General features: G+C 50.3%; 1 protein-coding gene across 4 annotated transcripts; it reads left to right on the forward strand.

Annotated features, from left to right (window-relative positions):
* The first annotated feature begins 2,070 nt into the window (after positions 1-2,070).
* TMEM72 (transmembrane protein 72) lies at positions 2,071-18,557 on the forward strand. 4 transcript variants are annotated; one of them, XM_042018887.1, is made up of 5 exons: positions 2,071-2,088; positions 15,159-15,225; positions 15,637-15,708; positions 16,396-16,535; positions 16,721-18,557. In XM_042018887.1, exon 5 carries the CDS (start codon positions 16,726-16,728, stop codon positions 17,173-17,175), a length of 450 nt encoding a protein of 149 aa, XP_041874821.1. In that variant the 5' UTR covers positions 2,071-2,088; positions 15,159-15,225; positions 15,637-15,708; positions 16,396-16,535; positions 16,721-16,725; the 3' UTR covers positions 17,176-18,557. The 4 variants fall into 4 exon arrangements, with proteins under 4 accessions (XP_041874821.1, XP_041874820.1, XP_041874819.1 ...); XM_042018885.1 differs by lacking the exon at positions 2,071-2,088 and adding an exon at positions 10,672-11,287; XM_042018886.1 differs by lacking the exons at positions 2,071-2,088; positions 15,637-15,708 and adding an exon at positions 10,669-11,287.
* The last annotated feature ends 1,929 nt before the right edge of the window (positions 18,558-20,486 follow it).

A 20,486-nucleotide genomic window follows, 5' to 3' on the forward strand; every position in this document is an offset into this window, starting at 1 on the left:
GAGCAATAATTTAATACCATTTACATCACCAGCTCGGGTGAGCAGCACCATCTCCTCCCAGGACCCCAATACCACCAGGAAAGCCCTTGTTGATGCAGGGTGACCAGGGAAACGCCCTGGAGCTTGAAGGAAAGTTATGTACTTCAGACTCATGAAAGTTTCATTTACTTTTCTTGTAGTTGCTAAAGGAAGAAACAAGCTGCGTTGAATGCAACACTTCTACAAAATACATTCAAGGTAAGGAAGAACCTTTCAGCTGGAAGCAAAGTTGTTTGTGATCACAGACCACATCCAGCAGGCCTTTCAGGCAAGAGGTCACTAGAGCTGCAGCAGGCTGTGCGCCACTGGAGATGCTGGCAGAAACAGATCCGCCCCATTCCCTCCATGTGTGTAGGGTGTGGGAGGAAGATGAACGCATAATCAGCTCCCAGCTGTCATGGAATGGCTTCTTTTGGGGGGGCAGGGGGTGTTCACCAAAGGAATGGCAGCAAATCTCCTGGGTGCGCACTTGAGAGACCTGAGTTAAAGCACTGCATCAAGAAACCTTGGGCCTAACTCTGGTCAGACTGATGTTTAGGAAACTAAAAGTTTCCTAATTGGTATAAACATAGACAGATGTATAGACGTCTTATAGTCCATAAGACTGGGTTGGTTTTGCAATTTCAAGTTGTATTCAAGTGAGAATGTTTGAAGAAGGGCTTGAATCTGACCCAGGTTCATATCCAAAGGTGGCCTCAACTTCTGGTCCTTTTGCTCACAGCAGGACACTCCGGCATTCATGGCCACACAGCCAAGGAAGCTCTGGAGTTACCTCCAGCCTCCTCAGTTTTCACTCATATCCCATGAGTGAAACTTCCATACATTTTATTCCATCCTCATTTTTAGCTTTCTAATTCCATGGTGGCCTCTTAAACATACTAAATATAAATGTGTGGACTCAGCTATGTAAATAAAGTGGCCCATGTGGTGAGCACACGAGGCCAGGGGGCCTTTCCCATCGATGGGAAGGCTGATTGCCAAGCAAATCCCAAGCTCTGCACTCCTGCACTGGAAAAGGGAGCCTAAGATTTGGGAGCAGTCACAACTTTTCTTAAAACGGCTGATATGTTTTTCTGCCTAGGGTAGAAAATTACAGGTACTGGCATGCCAAGATCTGCCTCCATCACCAGGAGATGAAGGCATGGAGGAGAGAGGGTCAGAGGACAGGGAGATATGTAGGGAGGAATTTTATGGATAAGTGGCATGCAACCAGAAGAGATTACCCGTCTTACTGTTGTGTTGCTGATATATGTGCACATCAGTGTTCATTGGGATGCACACCTTATGGGGAGAGTTGGGTATAATTTGTTTGAGTGACTCCTTTGTTCCTCCCTGAAACAGAAGCAGCTCAGACTTGAAAAATAAGTGATGGGGCAGCTCAGGCTGCCAGACAGCTGTGGCTCCATTTCCTGTGCTATATCCCACGGTGGTAGGGGATCTGCTCCTCTGTCAGGCAAGTGGACGTGTCAGGGTCTGCATGTAGGGTGGTAGGGCTGGATGTGAGGACTGCGAGCTCTCCCTGGCGCACACCCTCCAGTAGATAGAGGGTGACTTTGCTGTGTGCCCCACAGTGAGTCTCTTCTGACTCAAGAGGTTTTCATCATGCTGCCTGCTCTGACAGTCCTCTGTGCCATCCCACAAGGGCAAAGGAGCAGAAGGAAGGTGATCCAGGGCACATGACTTCCTAAGAGGAAGAACTCAGGGTGGGACAGCAGTGAGAGCACACCCAGTCTCTGGCTCACTGTCCCACTAACACAGCATTAAGCCTGCTCCTAACCTTCAGCAGGCACAAATGAGCCCATGCCAGGTTCAGGGACTGGATCTCAGTGCAAAGGGAATACAACTCAGCCAGTGCAATGCTGGATTGCAGGGGATGCCCAAGCCAGGCAAAGGTAATACATGGCAGAAACTTCTTCCCGTTACCACAGGCTCACCTGATGTGACGGACAAATTCAAATTTACATCCCAGCTTTCCAGCTAAGCCCAGGACTGTCTCCTCTTCTCCCTCCAAATCACACTAGCCATGGCAGGATCGCAAGGTTTATGGAGGTAAGCACCCATTTTTTCTGACACAGTGCCCAGTGCCTAGGCTGGGAGACCAAGCTGGCATCTGGGGTCTCTCCAGGGATTCATCTGACCTCACCCAGCCTCCATCTCCAGGAGGTATTTCTCCTTTTCTGCTGCTTCTCCTTGCTCTCAGACTCTTCCTATTCCCAGCCCCAACTAGGGGTGAAGTGACCAAACTTCTGGTTTTAAAGCTACATGCTTGAAACTCTTTTAGACAACATGGTAAAAGAGGTGATGGATCCTGCTGTGCTTGTTTGCTTTGCAGCCTTTTGGAGGCAATGCCAAGTAAAATCAAGCCCCAGAATAAATCCTACTAACAGGAACACTTTTACAAATAACCTCAGCTACACAGCTTCCAAGTCCTTGAGCATTTCCACATCTCTGCAGCCGAAAACATATGTTTTGTATTGCTTCACATAAATCTCCCTGGTTATTTATCTACATAAACCCTTCTATAAATTGCTCACTGGGACTTGCAGCAAGCAGGCTCTTTGATGTGTCTCAACCACCAGGTGCATCAATCACTGCTGTGCACACCTTGTTTGCTCCCATGCAGGGAGAAGTTACCAGTCCCCTTTGCTGCAAAAGGGGGCAAAGAGTCAAATGGTTTTGATGGATGGATGAATGTCTGTGGGCTAAAATTTATGCCAGAACTTGTTTATACTGAGTTACTAGCACTCCCTCCTCCCACTTACTGATAAAACACTGCTCCACCAGCCTTCCTTATGACATATACTTCAGATCAAGAGCCTGCACATGAATATTTGATGTCTTTGTGAGCTCCTTTTGCACTACTGCATTTCCTAGCATGGTGGCCATTTCTCTCTCTACAGGAACAAGTAAAACATCAGCCTTATTTTGTGATGTTAAGGTGGCATTTTTGTTTTGTTACAGACCTGCTCCACACAGAGGTGGATCTCACCCTTCATCATTATAGCACAACATTTAGTTCAGGGAATGAATCACGGGTTTAGGTTAGAGTTTAGCTAAGTAACTTCCCCGATTGAGAGCTGACATTGTATTTCACAAGGGAAGTGAAGACTTACAGACAGGTAGGCAAGATTCATCACCCTTGAGTAGGCTGTGCTGCTGACAACACAGTGTGATACTATCTGGATCAAGGCATCACCCTGCCTCAGTTTCCCCATTCAAAATGAAAATGAATCAGTGCAATACATTAACTGAGAGCATTTACTTTATGATGATACAGAACTCCTGTTGGCCTCATTGTCGGGTCTCAGTGATGAGAGTCAGCCTGCATGTAGAGAACACTCTAACATGTCACACTGCTCCAGGGAAAGCAGCCCCTTGTGAACACCCTTTCATGCCTGCATGTGGCTTCTGCACTGCTGCTGCAAGTTGCTGTCTCCCAGGGGGACAGCTGATAAGAGAATTTTTTTGGTGGAGTGGAAGTTGAAGGGATGGAGAAGTTGGAAGAGGGGAGATGGAACCTTAGAGCAGCTTGGCCATCAGTTTAAACACCTACTGTGACAGCCCAAAGCTCATATCCACTGACAGCTACTGAGGAAGGAATTGGCTGGCTTTGGGAGCAAGCTACAGTCTTTATTCAGGGGTCCCAGCAGCTGCTGAACAGCAGATTCAGACAGAAGATGTGTGACTGATTTCATCCCTTCTTTGGCTCCATACAAATGGGCTGAGGCTACTCTGGACTATCTCATGGGTAATTTTTCTGCCTCTGCACTGCTGCTGTGTAGTTACCTTTGGTGCCCCCTGGACTCTGCTTTTTTGTGACCTGTGGTGTGGGGCTGGATTTTTACTATAGTCCACTGCTAGAAACAACATGTTATTATTAAAGGTGGGGATAGGTCTTTCAAGTCCACTGCTAGAAACAACATGCTAATCTTAAAGGTGGGGATGGCTCTTTCAATCTTCAATTACCTCCCTATTTGATTACTCCAGTCCCATGGGACTTCTTGTGAGGTGAAGAATTGTTCAGTGTCAGTGGGAAAAGTGGATGTGTGCTTACTGGATCCATGTGATGTGAAATCCATGGCCTTCACATCCAGATCCCAAGCCATGCCTATGCTGCAGTAAGTGATCCTAAGCACAGCCTTTTCCATCTGCTCTGCCTGCCCATGTGTGCCTTACTGATCACTTCTAGCTGCCTCTTAGACAATGCTAACCAATATACCCACCTGCTAAAGGACTTCCATCAAGCTCAGACTCTGGGAATGTTTTAGACTTCAGCTGAGACATGGAAAAAGGAGATGGATCTATTTTTAGTGTGACAGTCTGTTGAGAGGCACTGATGCCAATTTCAGCATGATGAGTCTCTCTCAAGTTCTGCAGCTGATTGATTCATGGTAGGGGGTTCCTGTATGTGTGGACAACACGGTCTTTGTGACCCGTCATCTTTGAACATGTCTGGAGTTCCCACGGTTATTGTATGGGAGCAGTTCACAGCAAGGGAGTCTGACCAAACCTGAAAGAAAGAATGAGAACTGAGGGGCAGCAGGCAGAGAGGACATGCAGGGACTTGTGCAGGGTGTAGCCATGCCTTAAGATCACGTAAGTAGCTGCCTTCATGTTTCCCTTCCATCTTTTCATGCAAGTCGAGATCTCTATTCATCCACCAAGATCAGTCTCACAAAGACCAGAGATTCCTAAGGAAGAGGGACAAAGCCCCAAGTCCCCACATCCAAGGCCAGCACTGAGCTGGGCTCCCTTTGCCGTGGGCATACCGCAGCAACCCCATCAGGCTGAGGCTGCGCCCTCGCCCCGCTCCTTGTCAGTGGGGCTGACAACCAGCTCCGTGGCTGTGCTGCCTCACAGTGGAGTGGAGACAGTCCCACTGGAGAGGGCTTGTACCTGCAACACGGAGCAGCCCCGCCTTGGTGCACCAGGCACATCCCTGAGGAACTCCCTGGCAGCTCCCTGAACAGAAGGCTTGTGCATCCCACTGGCTGGCATCCCCTGCCCCTTGATAATTTGGGGGAACACCCCTATCCCTATCAGGCCTCTGCTGCCTTCATGGTGTTTTGCAGCTCCCAGCCCCAGTCCTGCCTCAGCCCTCCTAGAGACTCACACTCTGCTGACAGCAAAGAAACTCCACAGGCACCTGAGAAGTGGTGAGATTGAAGGTGTTTCTTGCCTTGGGGCTTAGATTTTGAATTAGTGCTTTGAGCTTTATCTCAGCTCTCCTGATGTCCCCTCTCCCTAGTTCCACTGTGATATTCCTTGTTTAGCTGTACTGTAATCCCCCAAAGATCATGCACTTAAATCATACAATTAGAAATAATACTATTAATAATAGGAAACAAAGCTTTAACTTGGGAGCTTTTTTCCTCTGGATTTTGAGTCTCTTTCTGCAGTTTTTCTCTGGAGTTTTGTGAGCTAGAAATGTGTTTTCACGGAGAGTCTTGCATAATCACGTGGTTCTGGGAGCTGGACACCAATCTGTGGGAGCCCTGCTGTGGAACTGGAGATCAAATGCATAATAAATAAATGTAATTTTGATAGTTCTTGTTATTACAGCTTAGTTTAAGAAAAACACAGGGGTTTTCAACACATATAGATGTGTACTTGCCTATGTATGCATACACCCTGATACACATCTCTCTGCCAAATACTATGTAAAATGTCACAAGCTCAGCACACATTGCTCAGCACACATTACTCAGCCCACCCCCTTGGAGACCAAAGTGGGACTGGGATGGGATTGATCTCAGCTGTACTGAGTTGGGCCAAGACCTGGGGGATGGCCAGCCAGGAGCCCCTCACCGTGCTGCCACAGGGGACTGGTGTTAGTCCACTTTTTGGAAAGCCTCTAAGGTTGGTGTCAAACAGGTGACCAAATAAGAGAAGGGAAGTTCATGCTGACATGCTGGGAGGTCGCTTTCCTGAGCGAGGGGCGTTAGCCTGGGGCTGGGGTGAGGAGGCTTGCAGGCTTCACAGGGAAAGCAGGAATCACCAGCAAGTCAGAGGTGCTGTAGAGGTCTGTGAGATCCCCACAAGTGCACCAGATGTGTTCCTACATCCATTTTCCGCTTAAGATTGCCTTTGCTACGGAGGCACCAACCTCACTCCCCTTCTCGTGGCATCATGCCCACATCATCACACACCACCGTGTGCCGTGAGTTTTGCTAGCGCTGGATGCCTGGATAAGAGCTCAGCCCGCAGCCATCGCCAGGCACAGGGCACAGCCTGTGCAAACGCCAGGCCTGGCCCCGGGATAAATGCAGTGTCTCTCCCATTGTGACAGCAGTGAGAAGGTCCCCAGGAGGGGCTGCGCGTACAAAAGCTCTTCACCAGCCCCTCCAGCTCACCCTCTCTGCTGGTTCAGCCTGCAGCACTGGAGCTGCGCACCAAAGCTCTCCGGGGCTAGCTGGTCTGATGTGAGATAATCGGGGCAGTGTACTGCTGAGCCTTGGCACTTCTGGTGGGGTGGGAAATTCCCGGAGGAGCACACGAGTGTTCGGCAGCGTGTTGATCCCTTTGATCGCAGAGCATAAAGCAAAACACGGCAGTTACTGATCTGTGTTCGCTGCAGCTCTGGGCTCCCCCCGGTCCCCTTCAGATCCATGTGGTGTCTATCATGCTTTTCTTGTTCAAAGAGTAAAACTTAATGGTGCCCTTTCACCCGCACCGCGCAGGGGGCTGGCTGCAGCCGGCCTCGCACGGGGAGCAGCCGGGCTGTCTGTGCAGCGGTGGGGTCCTGCTGTCCCCTGCCGGGCATCCCCAGCACGGCTTGCAGTGCTGCCCCGGGTTTGGAGGCTCCAGAGGGCATCATTTCCTGTTATAGCAAAGGAAGAGGGGACACACTTAGGATTTGCTCTTTAGTTCTTCTGGTTATGTGACTTCAGGCAGCCCTCTGCCATGTTTTTCCCTGGCTCAGGAGGGGAGAGGGGGTCTGCCAAGCTAGCCTCAGGATGCTGTCAGTTCATTCGGACTGGTTTGAAAAGCTGTGGACCTCTGGGGTTACAAGGCAAAGTGAAACTCTTGCTGACTGCAAGGAGATATTGGCACCCAGTGAAACCGCAGCTGCAGTTTGTTGGTGCTTCCAATCGACTGGCCCCATCTGCCATCAGCCTGCTGTTGTGACAGTCCATTTCCTCTCCAGGACAGGTGACCTGGTGGAAGGAGGGCACAGGGAGGTGGCACATGGCACCACTGTGAAGGCTCTGGGCAGGTGCTTGCTGGCTCCCTGTCCTCTGGTGGGAAGACAGTGTCAGTCTGTCTCAGCTGGACACTCTGGTGGGAGCACCTCAGCTGCTGCTGCTCAGAGAGGCGACCAAGGCTGCTGAGCAAAGCTATCTGACATGGTGGTTATAGCTGAGGGTTGAGGACAGAAGAGGAGGAGAAATATCAGAAACAGATTTCCAGAATGTTGTACCAGGCAGTTTGGGAACTGTTTTTATACTTTGGGCAAACTAAGTTAAGCATGTTCCCATAGGTTTCTTCCAGAGTGTGGCTTGTGGTACCCTATGCCCCGAGATGGGATCTCCACTATCTGCAGCTCTCTTGCAGCATCACCATTTTGTAGAGACAAGCAGGAGGTGAGTGTGCTGCTCCCCCACATCCTTACAGGGACAGACACTCTGCGCAGATACTGCCCTGTGGCCTTGGTCACAGAAGAGTGGCCATGGTGGTCATTCCACAGCAAAACTGACTTGAGAAAAGTGTGAAGAGGGAGGGATGAAGACAAAGACTAACACCGCCATGAACCATAACCCTGAGATAAAATCCTCTCAAATCAACCCATACATCATGGGAAGCAGACTGTAAATGTGAACCTTGGCTGGCAGCCAAAGTGCAAATTGCAAGCCTCTGTGCAAGAGAAGTGGTTTAATGTGCAGTGGAGACCACTGCTTTTATGTGTCCTGGAACAGCCTGTGCTGGTGCATAGGTTTTGCAGTGTTGGTTACAGGCTATTAAACCCCTCTAAGCTCAGAATTTGTCAGTCCTCTTCTGACTGCATAAACTCATTCTTAAAACATCACCAAAACATACCCTCATTGAGGGTATCATCTCCCCACTTGAACAGAAGCAGAAGGAGAAGGGATCCTTCTACCAAGAAAAATCAAGTTCATGTGAGGTTGCTTGTAGGAGCACCAGCAAAAAAAAATCCTAAATGGAAGGAAGAAGCTGCTAAATGGATGTTGATACAAATAAAGTCTGAGGATACCAGCTCACTCCTGCTGGGCACTGGAGTGAAACACTTAGTGCACCCAGGAAGAGTGAGTGAAGACCTTATGCTGCCCCAGATTAAGGGTCTCCCTACGTGGGGGACAAGGACCTTCAGGAAGGCTAATACAGGCCCACTCAGAGGATGGAGGTTGGGCAGTAGCCAAAGGAACATGGGAAGGAGATGGAAGGTTTAAATAGTTAATGTATTAATCTGCATTTTCCAAATACATTCTGTTCCTCCATGACCAGCACCACTGCTGCCCATACATTTACATTTATTTAAAACCCTGGGGCATTTTACTCCCCAGAAAGGAAACATTGCTGTCAAGGGCACTTAGACAAAGTCATTTACTTTCTGGGTGAGAGCTCAGTGAAGTTTAATAGGAGTGCCAGAGTAAGAGCCCAGTGTGCTGCCCTGCCCATGTTGGCTAAGCGGACCCCCACCTCAGGAGGAGGCAGCAGCTTGCTGCCTTGAGCAGTGCTGGGTGCTGCTGAAGGATGGGTGCTCATAGCTCAGGGCTGCACTCTGGTGTTTTCTGCTTCTCTTCAAGCCTAAGCTCATGGCTCTAAGTGATTCTGAAAGACTCTTATATCTTCCTTTCTTCTATTTGCTTTTAAAGTAGTTTTCTACTTTTCACATTTGTAAAGAGGCGCCTTCAATTCAACACATCAATGTCAAAAAAAAAAAAAGAAGGCAAGGAAAAAAGCATCTGGACTGCTTACACAACCTGAAAGAGCCTGCACAACCTGTACAACCTGGGAATACCTGAGATTAGCTCTACTGGTTAGAGTATGGTGCTAATAACACCAAGGTTGTGGGCTCAGTCCACATATGGGCCATTTACTTAAGAGTTGGACTCAGTGACCCTTGTGGATCCCTTCCAACTCAGAAAATTCTATGAATCTGTATTCTGTAAACCCCAGGGCTCTTAAGGCATTTTGGTGATTTCTGGATGCAGAGAGTGCTCCTAGAGCCTGCAGCAAAGCACAATTAGAGGGCATGGGGATCACCCAGGCAATGCCCAGCCATAGCATGCAGGGCAGCAGGTACCCCAGCTGGGCTTTTCCTCAGCCTTTGTGTGACCTTCTCTGTTGGCTGCCTCTGTTTTTCACTTTCTCGAAAAGGAAGGCACACCAGTGAGTCACCAGTTGTGGAAAATGGGTAGTTCCATCAAACACCTGCGGTGGTGCAGGAGGACAAGAGCAACACCCAAAGGGAGTGCCAGTGCTGCAAGGCAAAGACACGATTTGGGGGTGCACCATTCAGCACTGCTCCTCAGGATGCTCTGGAAACCCTTCCCCAGCGGGTTTTTCCATTTTTCACATGCAAAATGTGCTCTGCACCCAAACCTTGTCAGGATTGCCTGCTGCAAAATCCCTGCCACTCACAACCTTGTGAATGTTCAAAAAACCAGTGTCAGCAGTTTTTTACAGGAATCATGGACCCGTTTCATAAGCTCAGGCATTTGGCTGCCCTGGGAAAATCCTAGTTTGAAATACAGACCAAGAACCCACGGAAGAGAAGCTGTCACTGTGCCCTTGGAAAAAGTCATCTCTACCCCCAGGACAAGTCAGTACAACACATACTGGCCAGCCTCAGCTTTGTTGTGTCAGGCAGGTGAGAAGGGATCACAGGGGACAGGTTCAGCTGGTTGCTCCCTCCCTGCAGGGCTGTCTGTGTGTGAGTTGAGGGTGATTCACCCAGTCCCTTGCCCACAGCAGCTTCCCAGCCAGCGCAGCGAGGGGCAGGAGCTGCAGTGACTGTCCAGATGCAAGCTGCAGCACAAGGTGAGCTCACTGACCTGTGAACCCACAGCCCTGCAGGCACCACACATCCCTGCTGCCCACTGGGACTGTGCTGTGCTCACATGACCCTCTTGCCAGGACTGCCATGCTGCTGCCCCCACCACCTCTTCCCTGAGTGGCAGCAGGTGGGGATCGATGGTGACCTCCAGCAAGATGTACCCTGCTCAAGCACAAAGGAGTGTGGGGCTGGGGTGCCAGAACAGGCAGTGTTTTCATCTCTTGTCCTTCAGACATACGTAGGGCTGCCCCTCTCCTGAGGCAATGTGTCCTGCAGGGACAAGCCAACGACCCCCAGATTGTCTACCAAATCCAAGGCAAAGAGGTCGGAGTATCTGTGCAACCTATTCCATACGTTAGGACACTTGTGCAGCCCTGGTGCTATTCAAATGGCTCTGGTAGCTACAAAACAAAAACACATTTCACTGGGGTTCCCAAAACACAAAAATCAGATCTGCCTTGCTATGCCTGTCCCAAGTCTGTAGGACCCCTGTAAATACATTTGATCTCCTTGTTCCTGTGATTGCACATCAGCACAGATGCTTCCCAAGTCATACTTGTTGGAACCTGGATGGCAAGCAGCAGCCATGGCCGGGGGCTCAGCTGCAGGAGGCAGTGGGTCTGGAGTGCCCCTCGTGACTTGCAAGAAATGTGCTGCTCTCTTGCCAAGAGCAAACATCGTCATCCTCACAAATGGTTAACCTGCCGGGAGCTGCACAGCACTAATGACTTCACATTCATTTAATCAGCTTGGGCTTCCAGAGCCTCCACCTCAGGAACAGGGAAGGCCGTGCACCCATGCACTTGGGGTACAAATGCTCCCAAAGCCGCACCCCTGCCTTACCAATCATTAATCACCCCGGGCCGACAAGGAGCAAGCGGCAAGCAGGAAAAGGCCAGGTCTCCACAGCCCCCACGGGAGCAGCAGGAAGCAGCACTGACCGGTTCCCTGGGGTGGCAGCTCATTCTCCGACCACCCTCCCCTGGGAGGCCCTGTGGAGGTGGCCAGTCCTGCACGAACTGCCCTTTGCTTCAGGAAGGTCACTCAGTCCAGGGAGCGAGAGGCTCTGCCTGTTCCTGGGAGCTGCTGGGCTACGCTTGAGGTGGGGGCTCTGAAGAGGGGTTTCTGGCTGGCTGTACCGCAGCCCTCATCTCCTCACCATGCAGCACAAGGCATTTTGGAGTGCCCTGGAGTATACCTGCCGATTGCTGGGCATCTCCACCGCAGCAGGTAAGAGCAAATTCTCTTTTTCTTTGGCACTAAAAGGCACTGAGTGGGTGTTGGGACCCCCAGGCTGCCTCCCTGCCTTCGGCCAGCTGCAGCCACTGCCTCATCCTATGAGGGGGACAAGGAAACAAGTGCTCTTTTGCTTTGGGACCCAGGGTGGGAGAGTGCTGCGTGCCTGGCCAGGCTCTTTCCAAATGCTGTGGGAGGCACAGCGAGACATCAGAAAGGAAGAGCCAACATTCAGAGGTCAAGCTAAAGCACAAAAAAAAAAAAAAAACCACCAACAAAAAAACTAAACTCTATTCTTCTAACACAGACATAGGCATAGGCAAGATGCGAATGAGACTGAAAAGCAAAATACTCACGGCTGTGCAAAACTGCCGGGCTACTCTGTGGGATGTAAAGATGAAGGAGGAGCTCCTTGTACTGCGCACAGTGAGATGTCCTGTGCCAGGCAGGATGGAGAGGTCCTGTCCCAGCCATCCTGGCATAGTTACTACAAAAGCACTGCTCTGCCTCTCTAGCAACCTGTTGGGGAGCAGCTCAGAGCAGTTCAGGTTATAGCTGCAGTACAAACACCATAAATTCACCCACCTGGTGAGTTGCATCCTCTCACCCGCTGCCAGGGGCTGCTTTGGACCAGGGTGTTCTGGGTTTGGTGACACACCCAGGTGCTTGGTTTCAGGTGAAATGCAGGTGTTTTGAGCCAGGTGTCAGACAGAGTGTCTCACTCAGGAGGATGGAACACCATCTCACATGGAGCATCTCCAGATGGGACTTGGGCAATCAGCTAAAGCAGAGGGCTCAGGGGTTGACTCTGGCACTGCTGCTGACTAGCTCTTACAGGACAGGACAGGCAGCAGTCTCTGCCTCAGTTTCCCTGTCAGTAAAGCAGAGATCAAAGGGGCTGATTTGTCCAAAGTCTGGAGGGGTGAACCAGAGGTTCCTGGTGAGAGGTGGCTTGAGGTGGTGCCTGTGGTTCCTGTTTCAGACCCCCAGGGATTTCAGAGTCAGACACTGTAGAGTAAGTCACAGCAGGCCCTTCTGCCTTTGTATTTCCTTTATCAGCTGCAGACAGTCATGAAGAGGCACTTTGCTCAAATCAGGGACAAAGTGGAAAGCACACAGGTCGGCTGAAGCACGCACAGGTTTCCAAGGACACACAAAGCCCAGCTGGGGTGATGGAGGCTCTGGAATGTGTTTTAAAGGACTGATACTGATAACAGGCAGAGATCAGAGTCTCTGAGTTTATACAAACTCCCAGTGGATAAGGGCATGTCATGATGATACTGCAACAGTGGGAGATGGGACACAGCTTTAATCAGAAAACGCAATCTCTTCATTTCTTCATCCCCATCCCCTTGGGTCCACATGAGCCTCATGCTGGTCATATTCTCAGTTAAAACTCCAGGGAAACTCAGAGACACCTTCCTGGGAGAAAACGTGAGCTTGTTGCCATGAGAAAACTAAAGCTAGAACAACAAAATTGAAAGTAGTTTACAATGTGGAAGTGTGTTAGTGGAGTATCATCTTTCTCTCCTGCATGTTTTCTTTTCGTCATTTTGCAGCATCTGCACCTCTTTCCTTAATTTTTCTTTAAATGAGCAGTGCAGTTATCTGTCTGCTGAGGATCACGGAGCATAGAGAGCTGTGCTTTTCCATAGCTCTGGTGCATTCCCAGTACCACCTGACTTTCCTGAAAGGCCAGTGAAGAATGGGATGTGCCTGTGTTTTATTTCTCTGTGTGTCTCAATGGAGTAAGAAATCAGCTTGATGCAGTGTTTAGTGATGATGAGGTGTGTGAGGTTTATACATGAAATGGAAACCATGCAGAAGAAGTTCCCATGGGTTTTGTTTGAAAAAAAACTATGAAAGGGAGAGTGCATCAGCCTCACTAATTGATTCTGAGAAGGCCTGGCCAGCTCCTTATGCTGCTAGTAAATACAGGTTACCCACATAATACAAACCTTCCCTTCCCCCAGAATCTTGGAGTGTAATGGCTCTCTGCAGTGGTGGGGCTACAGGGCTTCCTTTGTATCAGGAAATGGCTAACTTGTCCTATGGCAAGTCAATGAAGAGTCGTCAAACAGCTCTGTGATTTGCTGCAGTGTTTGCAGCATCTCTAGTTCAGAGATTCTAGGCCTTGTGATTTCTGCATCTAGGAAAGCATTCCTACTTATTTCTTAATTCTCATGCTTTCAACCATTTAATTCCTAATCATGTGCCTTTAGCCACATGGTTTGGACAAGATCCAAACCAAGGCAGTGACTAGTCCAAACAAACACCTCGAAACAGCTCTTTTCTTCTTGCAGATTCTTCATCCAAACAGCTTTGTGGATAAAGCAGAAGCTGTGCAAAAGGAGGAAATCTCCCCATCCAGAGCAGAGGCTCGAGCTAACAGCCAAGCTGTAGAATTCTGCATTCATCCACAGGGAATGAATGAATGAATGAATGAATGAGAATGAATGAACTCCACATTTGTAGGGAAGATTATAAAGAATGGTCCTCAGTCACAAGATAGTAAAAGACAATACTCTGCATGTAGGATTACACAGTTCTTGCAGCTTCACAGCCCTCTGATGAGACTGATTTCCCTGTGCTATGCTCAGGGCTGGAAGGGCAGTGTAGGAGGGTGGCACATGGGCCCCATGTGTTCCCTTGGCTGACAGGGGCCAGCAGCTGCAAGTGACACAGGGAAAACACATAGGGATTTCTTTCAGCCCAGATGGGAAAGCTGCCCCTTGGCATTGGCCTACATGGCAGTCTTGATGGACACAGATCTGTGTCCTTGCTTGGGAGCCTGGTACCCTTCTGCAGATGGGGCAAACCACAGCTCAGAGAAGTGGATCCAACCTGCGCCTCAAACCTTGGCCAGTGTGCATTGAGCAGGACCAGTGGTGAACTGCCTGAGCACCAGTGGATGGGTGGGGACTGGTCAGTGAGGGGGGGTGGAGACATCAGGTGCAGACAGAAGATTGCCCAGGGCGATGCTCTGGCCATGAAACCTGGGCTCCATTCAGCTCTACTCTGCTAACACTTGTGCCCTGTGAGTTGGCAAGTACTGGCCAACTCGTCACAGATTGTGTGAGGCATTAAATTTCCACTCCATTTTAGAAATAGTCTTGAAGGGAACTGAAGGATGTTGAAGGAAAGTTTCCATCCCCTGAAGCTATTGGCCAATCCATCAAAGATTTTAGCCTTGCTAATACTCTTAATCCCCCTTAAACTGACTCCCTGGTGTTCTGTACTGGCTGAGGCACTGAGAGAACGTTCATTCTGTTTTTAATCTGCCTGCTCCCATTATATGTTTTTCTGTTTGGCTAGCCTGATGCTATGGCTACAGCCCTTTGCGAAGGCAGCTGGCACAGTTCCCCTGCTCTGCAGCCACGTGTTGGGTGCACCAGGCCTGGGCAAGCAGGGAGGGCAAGGGAGTGGGGCTGGCAGGCACTGGGGGGGACCTGGGCAGAGAAAGATGGGGCAGTGGGCCCTGTGGCAGCTGAGATGTGGCAGCACAACAGAGGGTGGAAGGGTCACAGGACACTGCTGGTCACCTCCCCCAGCTGTCCAAGGCCAGCTGGTATTCCCAGAGCACCTTTCCCCAGCCCACACAGTGTCAAGGCTGCCACGATAGGGGTGCAGCTGGGACAGGTTTCAGGGCTGTATGTCAAGGACAGCACTCAGCTCTGACTCGTCCGGGCTGCCATGTCAGCATGAATCACATGTGCTAGCAGTCCTAACATGCTGCCCTGCATGGGAGAAGCAGCCTCTCTAGCCCCTGGGGGAATGGGGGCATCTATCCTGGGAGCTGGGAACTAACCTGAGGGAACTGGGAATGAACCCTGCAGTCAGCATTTTTCCTACCTTCTCTTTCTAGTGCTGATCGGTGTGGGCGTAGAAACTCTGCAGCGAGGACAGTTCAAAAGCCTGGCTTTCTATCTGCTGTGAGTATTTTTGCCCTTGAAATCAGAGCTGGCAGGGGTGACAAGGTGAACCCCTCCACCATATGTAGCACCAGAGTAGACTTCAACAGCAGCAGGGAACAGTGTCCAAGCCTTTGGGGATTTCAGATCTCCATACTGAGGTTTCAGAAAAATAAGATATTTCTGTTAGAAAAAGAGATGCTACTGAAGACTCAGGCAGGCCAGAGGTGACACTGGCTGCAAGTTGACTCCCCAGGGACAGAAGGGCTGTGAGTTTTCCTCCACAAACCAGATGAGCAGAGGGTGTTCAGACCCCAGCACACAGACTGTGCTGGGAACTGGATAGTAAATTCTGGCCCGCTGTGCCCTTTCTGCCCACCTGGAGAACATACTCAAGCACAGCCCTGCTCCCCTGACAGCTCCACCTTTCAGTTTTTCAGGGGTTGCAGTTACTGTCTGTGAAGGCTTCTTCTTTATCAGTTTGTTCCTGGAGATATGCTTCACGTGAGTAGACCCTGCCCACTGCTCTCCAGCCATGATGGGACCTCCCTAAGGCACCTTGCCCCTTACAGGCAACACCAGATCTGGGGGAGCTGCAAGTGCCAGACCAAATGTCCTGCCCCTAATGCCAAGGCAAGTGCACTCAGACAGGGGGGAGGTAAATGTGTCCACGTGCACACACATTTAAACCTGTGTTTTAATCCAGGTTTGTGCCCTAACTTCCTGAGCATCAGCACAACAAACCCTGGTCTTCAGCATGTGCTTAATACACTGTGTAGGCACAAGGTACCAGGGTTGAGGGAACGGTCAGATCCCCAGGGTGAGCGTCAGCTCCCTCCAGAGACAGCACAGAAGTTAAAGTTAAAACATAGACAATCCTTATGTCCTTTTCAGAGGCTGAGCACTGCTGCAGTCTCCTAGCATAAACTCAAAAGTTCTCACAGCTGAGAGGCAATAACTTACTCCAAAAAATAGGCACTTGATTAGTGAGATGCTGAGGTGCTGGCCTCTGGCAGATGCTCTTCTCCCAACAGGAGATGCTCACTTTGCTTTCCTTCCCTGAAAAACACCCCCATCTCCTGGCAAATCAGAGTGAGGATCTGCACATCTAGATGAGTCACGCTTAGGTCCAAAACTTCTTGACATATGCTTGCTGCCTCATCCCACAAGGACCTCTCTTTGTCTCCCCAGTCACAAGCCTGAATCCCTGGCACAGGCCTGCTGGAAGCGAGCTAGACGCCCAGGGAGCTTCCAGAAATTCCTGGGGTACACGCTGCTCTCAGTGGCTTGCTTCCTGCATCCCGTCCTCGTCTGGCATGTCACCATCCCTGGTGAGAAGCTTGGGTGGGGAGTAGCACAGATGGAAGAGGAGCATGGTCTGCCAAGGGCCAGTGAGGGTGGGGATGTGCAGGGAGCTGGGCTGGTGGCAGATGGTGCTGAGCTAGCCAGACCAAGCACTGCTTGGCAAGCTCTTCCCACCTGCTCCAGCCCTCAGCCAACACATTCTTGTCCCCAGGGTCCATGCTGGTGCTCACTGCCCTGGCCTACTTCCTGCTGAGCAAGAGGAGGAAGAGTCCTGGGCACAAAGAGACCCAGGCGGGCCAGTACGTGGACCCTTCGGCCACTGAGGCAGCCCCAACCATCATTGGTGACACTGAGCAGACCTACACCTTCCATGGGGCCCAGAGGGAGCAGCACTGCTCACTCCTGGGCCATATGAAGAGCATCCTGAAGGGCAGCAAGGACAGGACCTCAGCCCCCGAAACTCCTGCCCAACCAGCAGCCGTGCCAGTCCCTCGCAAGCAAGTGCACTTTCAGGAGAAGGTGGTGCAGATCATCCCCTCTGTCAGCGAGAACTTGGAGGATGTGGAGAGTGAGGCTGAGGAGACCACATCGGACACAACACCCATCCTCACCCCACCTGATGCCCCCATCATCCTCGCTCCTCTCAGCTCTGCCGGCCTCTTTTGAGCCCTCAGCAGGAACCAGGACAGGACAGACCTGCTACCCTGGAACGGATGGATGCTCCAGCAGCAGCCAAAGGGCCCCAGGAGGTGGCCCTTTCTGCCTTCAATACTTTTGGGGTGACAACAGTGCCACCCCTTCTTAGAGGGGCTGCCTGCACTACCTGGTCACACGCATTGTGCAGGGCCAGGGGACAGGCAGTGGTTCAGCCAGGGCAGTGCCAGCACAGCAAGGTTTCTGCTCCCACAGCCTCATACACGTGTCACAACCCTGTTCAGCACTACACGCCACTGCAGTGCTCCTGCCTGACATCTCAGCCATGGCCTGTGCCTCCTTTCTGGCAGCAACAGGCAGGAGGAGGGGAGACTGCCATGCCCCAGAGCACCTTCTCCTGGGGCACTTGTGTCCCTCTGGTCCTCGCTGCACATTGCAGAGCTCGGGGCTGGGCCACATTCAGCACAGGGCACTGCAGCCCGCGGGTTCCCTCACAGCACCTGCACCCGCTGTAGCAGCTTGAGACATCCAAAACATTATTTCAGAAATGGGCCGACACCAAGCACACCCCTGGCCCTAGCACCTGCTTAGTACCACCACCAGGCACTCTCTGAGCCCAGCAGGGAAATAATCTCTGGCCCTGGGGACACCTAAGCAGGAGCAGAGGCCTTCGAGGTATCCCCTGCTTGGACAGCCCCCTTGAATTAGAAGAACTTTGGGATGATATAGCAGCCCAGGTCCTGAGGTTCAGCAGCATGCCAGCACAGCAGACTGTGTGTAACTTCAGTGTGTGTAGTTATGGCCCCCAGAGGGCAAAGGCAATAATAAAATTACCATACTGTCCCACCATTTTCTTCCATGCCAGCTCTTCCCTGAACCCCTTAACTCTACCTTAATCCTAGCATAATTTCTGCCTTTTGAGGACCATTGAGTTACAATCAGGCATTTTTGTCCTATTCAACTTATCCCTTTGGCTCTCTCCCACCTGAGGACATGTGGGAAGAGCTCAGGTGGCTGGATTCCCTTGGACACAGGACATGAAGCCACACGGTCACCATTGTTGGGACGAAATCTGTAACTGCTCTGAACCCAGACACACAGCCCTGGGGAGAAGTGACGGTAATTAGAGAAGGTTCCTGAGACCTGCTAGACTATATATAAGGTAGAAGCCAGTTAAGCTGGCTGTTTTCTTGTAAATGCGTTATTTCTTCTATTTAAGATCTCAGCTCTCCAAGTGGCAATCACCATGTTCATTTAGGAAAGCAGTGTAGTTCAAAGTGTAATCAGAAGGCAATTGAGATAAGAAACCAGTGCTACATTTTAATAAATTCTTTTTAAGTGACTTCTAATTTGTGATATGGCTGAGGAAGAAGATGAAAGATATTGACTCACAATATTTGACTGCCTGTGTTTAATAATGAAACTGTTGACAAGAGCAGTTTATGAAGGGCTACACACACTCATCAGTCCTACAGTGAGACATAGACAAAAAACTTCATTGCATCACCAACATTTAAAATGGTAGCTGGTATCAATCGGCTCTAAACATGATACATGGATAAGAGACTTCCTGTTTCTGGCTGCATATATTTACCTTCCACCCTGCCATGGTGTGCTGGGGAAGAGTCACGTACACATGCGCCTTCAGGGTGGATTTGCACCTGTAAAAATATCTTCAGAAAATTGCACCCAGTTAACACTGAACAACTGACAGCAGCAAGCCCAGGGTCCAACCACTTCACCCTCAACCTGCTCTATTCATCACATTAGGAGATAAAAAAATAAAGCTATTTTCCTCTAAAGCTGGTGACAAACATATCTGCAGCAACCAAGATCCCAACCCAGCCATGCTAACAGGATACCCACCCTGGCCAGGTCTGCCCAAAAAGGCTGTGCTTGGAGCTGGCTCCCCAGATTGACCACACATCTGCTCTGCCATTAGAGCCCCTCTCATTAGCAAAGTCAGCTTTCTGCATCATCCAAGGCTCTCCTTTGAACATTGCATAATTAATTGCACACAGGGAGATAAACTTAGTTGAAAAGACACTGCTCCCAATATATGAACCAATCTGCTGACAAGAGAAAAACCATAGTTCTGCAGACTCCTCTCTAGCCCTCAGCAAAGCTCCTGGGCTGCCTGGGTGGGAACAGTTGCTCTGCCACAAATTTCATCCTTCAGCCCTCACTCGATCAGCCAGCCCCATTATTTGTACCTGTGGGGCAGCAGGGCCAGCTGGCAAGGAGCAAAGCAATGTGGTGACAGCACCTTTGGCACCCTGAAGTATGTAGAGAGTAAATTGCTTTGTTCTGTGAAGTGCTTAAAACGTGTCTGCAGCTGTTAGAGTCTGCACAATCAGGTTTCTGTTTTTAGGCTCATCTTTTAAAAGTCTGTTGTAGGTTTTCCTTCAGATCCAAGACTGGAGGAAGCTACAGGTGAAGTGTTTTTTCAGGCTTCATGGAGCCAGCATTGGACCTGGTTGCTTTTCTTGCATGCTCTCTTGTGTTGGCCTGGCTCTTCTCCAACCCCACAGCTAGTTGGCTCAGGAGATAAAGGCTGGGAAAAAAAGGTGCTTGTCTTTTCTGTGGTATTAAATTGCCTGTTCAGTTAAGGTCCGTGGCTGACTCACCCTGGAGTCTGCGAAGAGCCTGCATCCATGCTGGGGAAGTGGCTGCTCCTTCAGAGGCAGACAAGCTGCACCTCAAACGGCACCTGAGCTGCCTCCCAGGTTCTCCCTGCCAAGGAGCCCATTTGTACATCCCCCCCTCTGTTCCTCACCACCCATCCCACCCCTGGTGGGATGCCATCTTCCAGCTCCATCAGCATACAGACCTGTTAGTGCAGAGGAACAATAATTAGGAAAAAGAAAGCAGGTGGCTATCTCCTTGGGTAATGAGCCAAACAAGTTCAGGGAGGGCCAGCCATAAATGAAGGGGATGGGGGATAAAAGAACCCCTTTCAGAAACAGAGAGCAGCTCAACTGCTTAAAGAAACAAAGCCTCAGGCTTTCTTTAAAACCCAGTGCAGAGGAAATGTTCAGCCTCAGGGGGTGTCAGATGACTTTGCAGAGGCCTCAGAGATTGTTCACTCAAGTGTGCACTTCTCTGTTGGCCCCATTCCCTACATCTAGCTGTGAGAGCCCTCCCAGGGGCTACCGAAAGCACCAGAGATGCTGTAGAGGGCTGTAGGAGGTCTGTATGAGAAAAGCTCTCATATATGTACGGTAATTGCAGGGAAAGAAGAAGAAGAACTTGATGCTATTAACTTTGCAGTGCATAGTGTCCAAATATAAGCTGCCCGAACTGTAAGTCCACATAGCACTACA

The sequence above is a fragment of the Corvus kubaryi genome, unplaced genomic scaffold, assembly GCF_017639235.1.
Source record: "Corvus kubaryi isolate FWS band 111438036 unplaced genomic scaffold, C.kubaryi_AGA036_p1.0 138, whole genome shotgun sequence".
In the NCBI taxonomy this organism is placed as follows: domain Eukaryota; kingdom Metazoa; phylum Chordata; class Aves; order Passeriformes; family Corvidae; genus Corvus; species Corvus kubaryi.

Excerpts from the sequence above, each read along its gene's own strand:
- TMEM72 (XM_042018885.1), top strand. The coding sequence starts at position 11,218 with ATGCAGCACAAGGCATTTTGGAGTGCCCTGGAGTATACCTGCCGATTG. Across the intron at positions 11,288-15,158 it reads GGGCATCTCCACCGCAGCAG|TGCTGATCGGTGTGGGCGTA; the intron begins GTAAGAGCAAAT and ends TTCTCTTTCTAG. Across the intron at positions 15,226-15,636 it reads AGCCTGGCTTTCTATCTGCT|TTTTTCAGGGGTTGCAGTTA; the intron begins GTGAGTATTTTT and ends TCCACCTTTCAG.